This window comes from Manis javanica, chromosome 10, assembly GCF_040802235.1.
Source record: "Manis javanica isolate MJ-LG chromosome 10, MJ_LKY, whole genome shotgun sequence".
Classification (NCBI taxonomy): Eukaryota; Metazoa; Chordata; class Mammalia; order Pholidota; family Manidae; genus Manis; species Manis javanica.
Genome location: NC_133165.1, coordinates 112,485,168 through 112,496,850, shown reverse-complemented (window position 1 = coordinate 112,496,850; position 11,683 = coordinate 112,485,168). Strand labels below are relative to the sequence as shown.

At 58.1% G+C, this 11,683-nt stretch overlaps 1 protein-coding gene across 1 annotated transcript; it reads right to left on the bottom strand.

Annotated features, from left to right (window-relative positions):
• Window positions 1-207: 207 nt before the first annotated feature.
• CSDC2 (cold shock domain containing C2) lies at window positions 208-11,565 on the bottom strand. Its single transcript, XM_017664478.3, has 4 exons — window positions 11,374-11,565; window positions 3,776-4,074; window positions 2,655-2,777; window positions 208-2,089 (listed from the first exon to the last, which is right to left on the bottom strand). The coding sequence occupies exons 2-4, from the start codon at window positions 3,949-3,951 to the stop codon at window positions 1,927-1,929; spliced, it is 462 nt and encodes a 153-aa protein (XP_017519967.1). The 5' UTR covers window positions 3,952-4,074; window positions 11,374-11,565; the 3' UTR covers window positions 208-1,926.
• Window positions 11,566-11,683: the final 118 nt, after the last annotated feature.

The following is an 11,683-nucleotide window of genomic DNA, read 5'->3' as shown; positions in this document are numbered from 1 at the left end:
TGACTGTAATTGGCCCCAGACACAAATGCTGTTACAGCCACCACTTAGCAGGTGAGGCACAAATGGCAGGGACTTGCCCTGGTCACACAAGAAGTCCTTGATCAGGTCAAGGATGTGGGCCTCTGAAGTCCCAAACAAGGGTGGTTTGGGGTGTCCTCCCCTAGCACCTCCCCCAGGACCCAGACAGCAGGCAGTTGTGGGCCAGGCTGCATCACAGTTGAGGGTTTATTGCCAGTGTTAGGAAGTATGGGGGGCATCCAGGTGGCCGGGGGTCTCAGAAGGGTTTCTGGCTGGACACCGCAAGGCTGTGATTGGGGAGGGGCACTGCTGCCCCTCTGCCACCCCAGGAAGCCCCAGGGCTGGTGTTACTGCATCCTGCGTCCTGGCTTGTGCCTAGAAGGCAGGGGTCTACTCCCAGGAGGGGCTTTGGGGGCCTCCCAGGAGTTAACCTGCACCAGTAAACCTTCCACTAAGAGGTCAGAGTCTTTGTTCTACATGGAAAGGCCTCAGGTCTTGCCAGAGTAGCCCCAGCTTAGAGTGGGGTATCAGATGGGATGGGCCATTCTCAATTTGGGGGGCCTGGCTAGCACCACTCAGCAATGGGCACCCAGCCTCTGTGTGGTGGGGACCAGGGGTAGGGGATGTCGCTCACACCCCAGCTGCTCTGTACCCTGAGGCTGCAGGGCACTTACAGCACTGGGGGTCGTCTTCCCAGACAGTCACCGACCCTCTTCATTCTGGGCATTTGAGCCCCATTTTACTCACAGAGTGGGTCTCAAAAGGGTCATTGTCCCTGGCAGGCCCTCCCTTGAACCCCATTTCTACTCCTGTCAGTGATGCACTCTCTGGAAGGGAGTGTGGTGGTGATGGGGATGGAGGCAAAGCCCCTCCTCCCTAGCCTCCCAGGCCAGGCCAACCCCCTGCCAAGAGCAAATGAATACACACACATACATATACACACACGCGCGTTGTAAGGGATGGACTGGATAGGGACCACACCTCAGCCACTGGCTACTGGGGGCCAGCAGGACCCCTGTCCTGCAGCTTTGGGAAGAGGGTCCAGCAGAGGGGCTGCAAGGCTGAGGGCCATCCTGTGGGTGCCTGGGCCTGGCCCTGCCTGAGGGGACCTGCTGCCATGCATCGCCAGGCTCTTGGCAGCCATGGTGGCTGGGCACAGGCAGAGCATCAGCGAGGTGTGTGATTCGGCGGAGCTGGTGTCTCCACCCAAGCTGGGGAGACGTGCCCCCACCCTTCAGCAGACTCCTCAGGGGAAGTGGAGGCAGCACTGCTCAGCGCAGCCCACAGGAGGGGACAGGACCCCAGTTTGGGGTTCACAGAGCCATTGCCAGGCTGCAGAAGAACATGGCCTGCAAAACAGAAACTCGCAGACCACCTTCTGCCCTTGGGTTCCTTTCTTGCCTCTCCCGCGCACTGAAGAGAACGCAGGAAGGCGGGCGGCCAGAGCAGTGAGGGCCTGTCCGCCCCCACATTTCATCCTCTTCCCCTTCCAGAGGCTGGCAGGCTCCCCAAAGGGCTCATTGGTCTGTCTTCTTAGGGGAGAGGTCCAGGTGCCAGTGGGGAACCCCAGCCCAGGATGGGGGCCAAGCCTCCCTGACACATGCCCTCAGAGACTCGGAGGCAGGTGGGCAGGAGGGGAGAGGTCCTGTGCATGTGTGGTAGGGAGGGAAGGCAGGGGAGGGTGGACAGAAGGCAGGTCTGGTGGCCTCCCCCACCATCCAACTCACACAACAGTCATGGGGAAACGGAGGTACACACTCAACGGCCACAAGCACGACAGACAGACGTGTACACTGAGGCCACCCGGGGCACTGGATCAGCCAGTGCAGTGGGGCACGGAGCCGGCTGCTGCCCATCTACCCTGTGTGGCCCCCACCCTCCAGGCAGTTGGCATGGGAGCCACCCAGCCTAGGAGCCCACGACCTGGCCAGACCATGTCTCATGGGGAGTGTGTGGGGCCAACTGGGTGAGCACCACCTCCACAGCCTGGAACTTCTGGTTCTTGGGCGGGATGGGGCACATCTTGTAGGTCACCTCGTCGCCCTCCACCGGCACGTACTCCCCCTCGATGCTGGTGGGCAGGAGAAGGGTGTCAGCCCAGCAGCAGGCCCCACTCCCAGACACCCACTGCGGCCTGGCCTGAGGGTGGCCTACCTAGCTGGGGGCAGGCCTCTTCCTCAGAGCTTCAGCTCTCTATCTGTACAGTGGGAATCAAGAACATCCCTCCCTCTCTGTGCTGTTTGGGGGATGAGATGTGAGGGCGCGGGGAGGTCCCCAGGTCACATCTCGCATTAGGGCTGAGGGCCAGGCCTAGACCACCTCTCCCACCTCCTAGCCTGCCCTCCAGGCTGAACGACCCAGGGGCTGGCCCAGACTTCTCTGCCCCTGGATGCTGAACAGGAGCCCAGGGCTCAGCCAGTGGTTCCTGGGGTCTCAGTGCCCCTCCCCACCTGCCCCCAGCTCCCCTCCAGTTCACTGTCAATCCCTGGGAGAGGAAGAGAAAGATGCCAGGGACTCAGGTTTTTCAGCCAGGGAAGGGAGAGGCCTGGAGGGGATCTCCCGAGACCCCTTAGGGGCCCAGCCCAGGGCAGGGAGGCGGGAGGGACTTGCCGACATAGGGAGTGGGGGCCACTCACTCAGATACGTGCACAAAGATGTCCTCAGACCCATTCTCAGGGGTGATGAAGCCGTGGCCCTGTGAGCGTGAGAACTGCTTGCAGACGCCCTTGAACACAGGGCCGGCCGAGGCACGGGCTGTCCTGAGGATAGGGTAGGGGGATTGGAGCTGTGGCCTGGGGACCCCTCCCTGGACCCTGCGGAGCCGGCTTCTGGGCTGTGGGGAACCCTGCTCAGGCCAGAAACTGCACACAGTACACTCGCTCAGTCCTCCCATCATCCCACTGGACAATGAGAGGTGCAGAGAGGGGAGCTGGCTGTCCCGGGGTGCACAGCAGGTGGGTCTCCTGACTCCCGACAGTGTCCCTCTCTCTGCACAGAACCCTCCCCTTCTGAGGTTGTTCAGGCTTCCATGGATTCCTGTTGTAAGATTTCTGAGGGAAGAATGTCTAACCTAGGCTTGAATACCTCCTGGAATGGGGAGCCCACTGTCTCTTGAAGCAGCACCATCCTATTCACTTTTTATCCCTCATCCATCCGTTCACCATTTATGAAGCATCTGCCTGGTGCCTGGCCTTGGACTGGACACGGGCAACCAGCACTTGCCATCACGAGCCTCCTTTGGCCAAGCCAAGTCAGTCTCCCCTTGGCTCCCACAAACCCCACTCAACCTGCCCCTACCCAGTGACCTACCCCAAAGGTCCAGCCTGCCCACCCCTCTGCAGAGGTCATCCCACGCCTGTTTTTGTCCAGGCTGTCCCATCGGCCTGGAACACCCAACTTCCTCCTTCAACTGACGTGTCTTCCAAAACCAGCTAGGACAGCTCTTCCCTGAGGCCTGATGCTGAGTGCCTCCCACCCCCGGCCCCCAGCACTGCCAGGTGGTAGTGAAGAGCAGACAGATCCCCCCTTCTCATAGCAGCTTGTGAGCTGTGTCTGTCTTACTCATCACCAGATCCCCTCATCGGGAGCTCCACGAATCTTTGTGGAATGAATGAATGCAGTTCCTGGAAGGGCCAGACACAGCTCCTCTATGCTCGGGTGAGGACAACAGGTTGGAAAAGACTTTGGGGCTGGGCAGTCTGAGGCTGAAGCCCCATCCCAGGGAAAGGGGGGGTCTGGGCAAGGAGCAGGTACTCACGCTGAGTATGTCCTGGTCCGTTTGGTGGGCAGAGGACTGGGCAGGTCCCGAGTTGAGACACCGCCCCGCTCCCAGACCCTGCTGCCCTCCCGGTGGAAAGGGAAGATGGGCCAGACGGGGGACTTGGGGGAGTGGAGTGGGGGCACGACCGGGGGCGACGTGGGCTCTGAAGTCATGGCGGGGCCAGCAGGAGAGCCTGGTGGGCTCACAGGTACAGGGGCCGGAGAAGAGCTTGAGCGTCCCTGCAGGCAGGGCCCGGCCTGGCCCTGCTCGGCAGCCTCACCAGCCACAGGCTCCGTCTGAAAGTGGGAGAGAGAGGTACCAATGAGTGTGGCCCAGGGCAGGCAGCTTCTCAACACTGAGCACACATCTGGGGGGCTGGGCCTGCCTGCCACCCCTCACACAGTGACTTCAGGCCTCTCAGCAGCGCCTCCCTGGCTGTGTCCTCCCCAGAGAGAGGATCCTATAACCTTGCTATGGGGCTCAACAGTGCATCCCCCAAATTCATACTGAAGTCCTGCAGCATGATGGTATTTGGAGATGGGGCCTTTGGGAGGTGAGTTTAGGTGAAGTCAGGAGGGTGGGGCCCCCATGATGGGATCAGTGCCCTTAGAAGAAGAGACCAAGAGCTCACCTCCTCCTTGCCGTGCGAGGACATTGCGAGAAGGGGGCCGTCTGGAAATCAGGAAGGGGACTCTGGCCAGAGCCCGACCACAGTGGCACCCTGATCTTAGACTTTAGCCCCCAGAACCATGAGTGAGATGTAAACATCTGTTGTCTAAGCCCCCAGGTCTGCAGTATTCTGTTGTGGTGGCCCGAGCTGGCTGACACCAGCCTCAACCAGCTTGCAGTCCAGTTCCCTCACTCTGGGGGCCTGGGAAAGGCATGAGTAAAGCGGCCGATGATGGTCTGGAGCAGTTGGCATGAGGGTTAACAGTTTCAAACCCACAGACCCGGGTTCAAATCTCAGCTGTGTCACCTGTAACTTGATGGCCTCGAACAAGACACTCCGCAGCTCTGACATGGGGGTGGGAGTGTGGGCTCCAGACCCAATGGGCTGGGTTTGAATCCTACTGGCTGTGTCGCCTTGGTCAACACACTTAACTCAGTTTCCTGAGTTAAACTCAAATTTGACACAGTTTCCTGCTCTTTAAAATGGGGTAGTGTTGGTTCTTATTTCATAGGCAGGTTGCTGTGGGGATTCACTGACTCTCCACCTGCTTAGCACAGGGCCAGGATGTGGTGGGCAAGTTTTCCTCAGCTCCAGTTTCTTCTGCTCTAAAATGAGGTTGAGAATACTTACCTTGCAAGTTGCTGAGGAGTCCCTGATTTAGTCTGTGACAGCATCTAGCATTTCACAGATACCCAACACATTGCTGTCATCGATGTTAATTGATAGAAATCCCCACATCCACAGCTCAGTGCCTGGGTAGTAAACCCTGCCCCCTCCCGCACATGCTAGGGTGAAGCTCAGCTAGGTCTGGGGACACAAAGAAGCTCCTGCTATCCAGAGCCCTGTGGGAGTGGGGCGACAGGTTCTCCCCGCCTCACCTTCTTCAGTTCCCGTCCCCGGCCCAAAGGCCCTGTGGTCAGAGGCAAATCCCTGAACTGTGAGTCTACTTCTGGCCTTCTGTTCCTCACTCCCAAGCTTGGAGTGTTGAGTTTAAGGCTCCTTGTGAGTCCAGAGCTCAGGAAGCCTGCAAACACCGCAAACACAGCATGGGAGGGCTAGAAGAGCCGAGAAGTCACCCTTTCAAGCCCCGTCATTGGAGCAGGTCTTCTGGCTGCTGTTCAGGATCACACAGTAAATGAGACTTTTCCGGGTCAAGAGGAGAGGATGAGTTGGCTCCGCCATCCCGGTGGGTGGAGATGCAGCCTCCCTCCTCCCAACAGCCCCCCCAACACATCCTCCTCCAGCCAAAAGAGCTGATGGGGAGTGAGAATTGCCCAGCCTCTCAAGCTAATGTAGGTTTTTTTCTCCGAGCTCACTGCAGGAGGCAGGGGTGAGCCAAGTTTGGTCTTTTTTATCCCCACTTTAGAGAGAAGAAAACTGAAGCTTCAAGAAGAAAAGCAACACATAAAAACACATACATAAATGTTCACAGCAGCGTTATTCATAACTCCAAAATGGAAACAACCCACAGGTCTGTCAGCAGGTGAATGGGTGCACGAGCTGAGGCGCAGTGTGTGTAGAACAGTACGCAGCCATGAAACAGAAGGAAGGACTGGCACGTGCTGCGGTCGAGACGAGCTCCAAGTCACTCTGCCCAGTGGGAGAGGCCAGTCTCAAAAGACCGCATATTGCGTGTGGTTCTATATGTGAAATTTCCAGATCAGGCAAATCCACAGAGACAGAAAATGGATTAGTGGTGACCAGTGGTTGGGAAGAAGGGAAAATGGGAAGTGGCTTCTAATGAGTCTGAAGTTTCTTCTTGGGGTGATGAACGTGTCCTAAAATTGACTGTGGTGATGTTGAACGACTCTGTGAATATATTAGAAACCACGGACTTGTCCACCTTAAGCAGGTGGATTATATGGTATTGAGAGAATACTCTCTCCATAAAGCTGTTCCCAAAAAGAAGGCAGAAAGCAAAGCTACCCAAGATGACAGCCCTGAAAGCAGGAGATGCCAGGCCCTGTAGCACATCCTGAGTGCCCCCTGCCCACCTGGGTGAGGATGATAGGTGGCAGGGACGACAGAAGCTTTGACTCCCTCCCTCGAGAAAGTAAGGTGGTCCTGGCCAGCCCCCTGCACAGTTTTCCCAGGCCTGGTATTGTGCTTGGCAGTGACAGCCAGTGCTAGGAGGTCGTGGGGCTGGAGGGGAGGGAGGAGGTGGGGGAGGGGCCGAGGCAGCCGGCAGTGGTTACCAGGGAGACGCAGCTGAGCAGGAGCCCTGCTCTGGCCAGCCAGGCCTCCCAGCCCAGGACTCATGCAAAGCAGGCGGCACAAAAATGCATTGATCACCCAGGGTTAGGGGTGAGGGCAGCCCCCTCCTCCCCTCCCTAAAATGGACCAGGCAGCAGAGGGGAGAGGGCAGAACTGCAGCAACAATAGGCATTCATCCCTCCAGTCAAACGGGCAGAGGTGGCTCCGCCCACAACTCCCCCCCTCACCCAGGGGCTCCTGGGGAGAGGGCGGTGGACGGGTGGCAGGAGAGACTCAGCAGAGGTCCCCTCCACTCTCCTCTTCTGTTTCCCCAAGGAGTCACCCACTTACTAGGCCCCCGCCAGGGCCAGTAACTTCTTTTAATTCTGGCAACAGCCCATTCCGGCTGGTGCTATTATTACCTCATTCTGCACGTGAGGAAACAGGCTCAGAGAGGCTAAGTCACTCACTCAAGGCCACACAGCAATTAATGTCTGAGCCAGGACTTGAACCAGGGCAGTCTGACTCTGGAGCCCTGGAGTGGGCTGTCAGGAGTCTTACATTCAGGCCCTGCATTGTTACTAACTTGGAGAGTCTCTCCCTCTCTGGGCCCTGCCAGAGCCCTGAGCCTGAAGGAGCTACACAGTGCCCAACAGCCTGGAAGGCCAGGGAGCAAGGAATAAGGGGATGCAGAGTGCAGCCCCTTTCTCCTGAGTGTTGCCGCAGAAAGGGGCACGTGAACACAGGGCTTTTACTGTCTGAATGCTATATACAGTGCAAAAGTCTGTACAGAGGTTATTTTATGTTTTTAAGTTTCAATTGCTCTGAAGTTTGAAATTACAAGTGTTTTCCACTGTACAGCTGAGGATGCTGAGGCTCTGAGAGGTTAAGTAGCTTGCCCAAGGTCACACAGCAGATGAGTGACAGAGCCCAGATTTGTCTGAAGGTAAACAGTGCTCTTTCCATGAGGATAAATTCTGTTCCTGGTTCAGCCAAGACAAGACTGGAGTTTTCCCAAAAGAACTTTCCCTGAGAAACTAAAGGAGAAAATAAACTCCCCCAAGAGCAGAGGAACAGATGTGTTTACAGAACATTTGTTTCAATTCAAACAGAGCTAAAGTCCAGCCCCCAAGGGCCTCAGTGTGCCTCTCTGGGGGCATCTTCTGCCCGGAATAATGCCCTTCAGAGCCAGCAGTCAGAGGGTAAGGGGACGGTCAGGACCCAGACAGCCCAGGTTTGAACCCTGGCTCTAGAGTGGGCCCCGAGTGACCCTTTCTTTCTGAGCCTGTTTCCTTATCTGTCAAGTAAGCTAATCGCTGCTCCCTGCCCAGGTTGTGGGGATCCTGAGGGGCTGTGTCAGTGGTACACCTGGGAGCGGGCACGCCCCTGCCCACGTGTTTTGGCTCTGAACCTCTCAGCCAAGCTCGTCTCCATTTCCCTGAATGGAGGGAATCCCCGAACCCCAGCTATTCTGCAGGCCATCCGACCAGAGGAGGTGAGAATGAAACAGCTCAGGGAGATGACCTGAGGGGAGGCCGGGATACAGCATTGTGGGGCCATGGACTGTAGACGGCGACTCAGCCCTGTCAGCAGGTGACAAGCACCTGGTGCCGGGCACCCTCCAATCCTCAGCTCCCCCAGAAAGAACGGGACAGAAAATGGCTGTCAGAGTCTTCTCCTGGCTGAGTGTCTGTCTCATTCTGGGCAGGTCAGGGCTCTGTGACCTGGGACAAGCACCTGCCCCTCTCTGGGCTTCACTTTTCTCCTTGACTACACGAATCATCACCAGATGACTAATGAGGGTCAGTCCAGCTGTCCTCTAAGTTGTCCAGAAAACACACACAACTCAAAGAAAACCAAGTGCCAGGCACCAGGAAAACAAATGTGAGAGGAGACAGCCCACCCTGAGAGGGCCCCCAGTCCAGCAGGGGGAGCAGAGAGGTGAGCAGAACCCAGCGTGGAAGTCCCACCATGACAGGAGTCAGGCCACCATCTGTTGATGATTAACCGTGTGCCATGCAGGTCATTAAGCCCTTTGCCCATTTCCTCAGTTAGTCCCCCAACAGCCCTATGCGATCATTACCACTATTATCCCACTTCGTCAGAAGACTAAACTGAGGCCCAGATAGGTGAAGAGGGTTGCTGGGGTCACACAGCTAGTCAGGGACAGCACCTTGCACACTGGGGACATTTAGGGGGTGCAGAAAGGCATTTGCCGGGAGGCGGTAAGGAAGGACCAGGAAGTCCCTGAAAGCTCCTGCCCCCCCCCAGAGAAGGAAGAGCTGGGGAGTCAGGGCTTGGGGTTCTATTTCTGGCTTTGTGCTGACTCAGACCATGACCTTGGTGAGTGACTTGCCAACTCTGGCAAGCTTAAAAACAATGCCCCCAGTAAACGCGTCCAAGCCCTACGCCCCCGTGTGAGGAGCAGACAAGGGGAGGGAAGGAGATGTGGTTAAGAAGAGGAAAGTCAGGGGATACAGGACTACATGGGAGGGCTTTCTGAACCTTGGAGTCCTGTCCGTGGGCCTGAGGAAGCTGAGGAACAGTCTCAGGACCACTGGACAGGAGCTGGCACTCCCCCCGCCCCTCCCCATCCCCCAGCCTCCCAGACACTCCCTAAAATACATCAGTGCCAAAGCTGCTCCAGCAGCTGGAGTGACCTAATTAAGCCCAGCTCTTTCCCATCCCCCTGCTGTGTGTGTGTGTGGGGGGGAGCTGCTCCAGCCAACACTTGAGCTTAATTGAGGCCCTTTAACACTCCTCCTTGTCACAAGCCCACGCTGCCCTGGGAGGCTGCTGTGATTCTGGCCTTTGGGCCTCCTTGGCATCAGTAGGGGTAGGGACACCAGGATGGGCACTGTGAGAGCCACACTCACATTCCGGATCCCCTGGGCTGGGTGACCCTGGGCAAGTCACCTTCCCACTCTGTATCCCTCCAGAGAGAGACAAACGGACTGGTCAAAGTCACACTTAGAGTGGCTGAGCTTGAGCTCAAATCAGCATGACCCCAAAGCCCATGAGCTTTTCAGCATGCCATGCCACCTCCCTGGTGACCATCATTTCCCTGGCTTTGGGGCTGGGGAAAGCCCCCTGCTGCTCTTTGCCCCCCCATCTTGCTTTCTACGTGGACAGAGGTCCGAAGTGCCCCACGCTCCCTTCCCACGAGGCTCCGTGACCTGGCTGTGCTGGTTGAGGCCAGAGGACGTGACCAGCTCAGCCAGGCCCTGAGCGCCCTCTGCTGGTGCCAGACAGGCTCGCTGTGCGGGACGCCCCCCACCCCCCGCCTTGCCACGCCACCAAGGGAGCCCCTTCCATGACCCGTGGACATCTGTGGACATTGCGCGTCCATCACTCCCCAGGCTTGGGAGGGACTCTGCAGCCAAACTGTCCTCTGGCCTCTCCAAGGCCCCCATGCAACCAGTTTCTGCTTATACCTGTCTTTTTATTTTTTTGGAGGGGGACAGACAGATCCAGAGGAAGGGGCCGATATGGGAAATAGATGTTTTCGCAAAAAACTCCAGGAAAATGGTTGAGGGAGGCTGAGAGGAGGGAACAGTGAAGATTTGGAGGGCCCAGGGGCCCCTGGGATGGGGTCAGATTGGGGAACTAACTCCCCATCTTCCAGGGGGCTGGAGGCTGCCCCTCTCCGGGAGGGTCTCTGCTGAAGCACAGCCAGGCAGGCACGGGGCCAGGCCCCCAGAGAGGTTGCCCACCCTCCGCTGGGCGCACTTCCTCCTCCCCTCCCCCAGCCCCAGCGGATGCTGTTCACACTCTATTTATTATTGTTCTTGTTCTGCGTCCCCTCCCCTCTCCCTGGGAAGAGCCTGCAGCCTGTCAGCCTGGCAGGAACCTGCTGTCTCCCTTGCGGGTGCCAGTATCGCCCCTTATCTTGGCCTGGACAACTTGTGCCAGGGTCAGACCACTCAGGGTGCTAGTCAAGGCTGCCCCAGTCCCCACCCCGCACCCTTCCCCCACACCGCATCCCACAGCAGGGGGTCCAGCAGCCTCTGGCTTATCACCCCTGCCCTCCAGGGTCTGCACCCTGGCAAAGGTGGAGGTCAGAGCGAGGACCCGTGGTCAGGGGAGAAGCCAGAGCGCTGAGGTGAAAATAATAACATGGAGCCACCTCTCCAAGCCAGTTAACACAATTATCCCCATCACACTGGGGAAGAAATCGAGTCAGGATAGGACAGCTGCTCCACAGCCGTCTGTCTGCCGCAGACAGTCCCTCCCCAACCCCAGCCCTAAATTCCAGCAGAAGGGACCCATTCTGCTCCGGGCTGCATTCTCCTTTTGGCATCTGGGGGAACACGACTGTTTCTCCAGTCATTACCCCCACTTTCCCCGTTCCCAGACAGGAGGCTGCGGCTTGGCAGGTGTCTGCCGTTCTCTGCCTCTTGAGCCAGACCCAAGTCCCAGACACACACACACACACACACACACACACTCTCTCTCTCTCTCTCTCTCTCTCTCTCTCTCTCTCTCTCTCTCTCTCTCTCTCTCTCTCTCTCTCACTGGGCGCCACTCAGCCTCAGCTTCCCTTGTGAACCAGGGAGGGAGGGAAGGAGGGCCAGGTAGGCTCATCTACATGCCTCCCACGTCCCCTCTGACCTGGACTGGGCAGGGCCAGCCCCAGGGGAGGTGCCCACCTTCCCAGCCCCTCGGCGGCGCCTTCTTCCTTCCCCCTGCCCAAAACAGTGTCTAGAGCCCTCGGACCCATCCAGCCCCTTACCTCTCCCAGGCAACTGAGGTCGGGGCGCTGCGTCCTGCAGCCGCTTCTGCACTCTGCCCCTCTCTGGCACTGGGAGCTGGCCAGCAGGGGATGGGGCTGGAAGACGTGTTGTGTGTATGACCGTGCGCGCGCGCGCGTGTGAGCAGGCGGCACCTCGGGCCCCTCACTCACTCACACACGCCTTCCTCCTGACGTCAGGAGGAGCAGGAGGGAGGGACCGGGGCGGGAATTTGTACTCCCTGGTTAAAGGGACATGGGGCCCTGGCGCCCGTGGACCAGACACCACCTCCTGAGTCAGGCATGGGCTGGG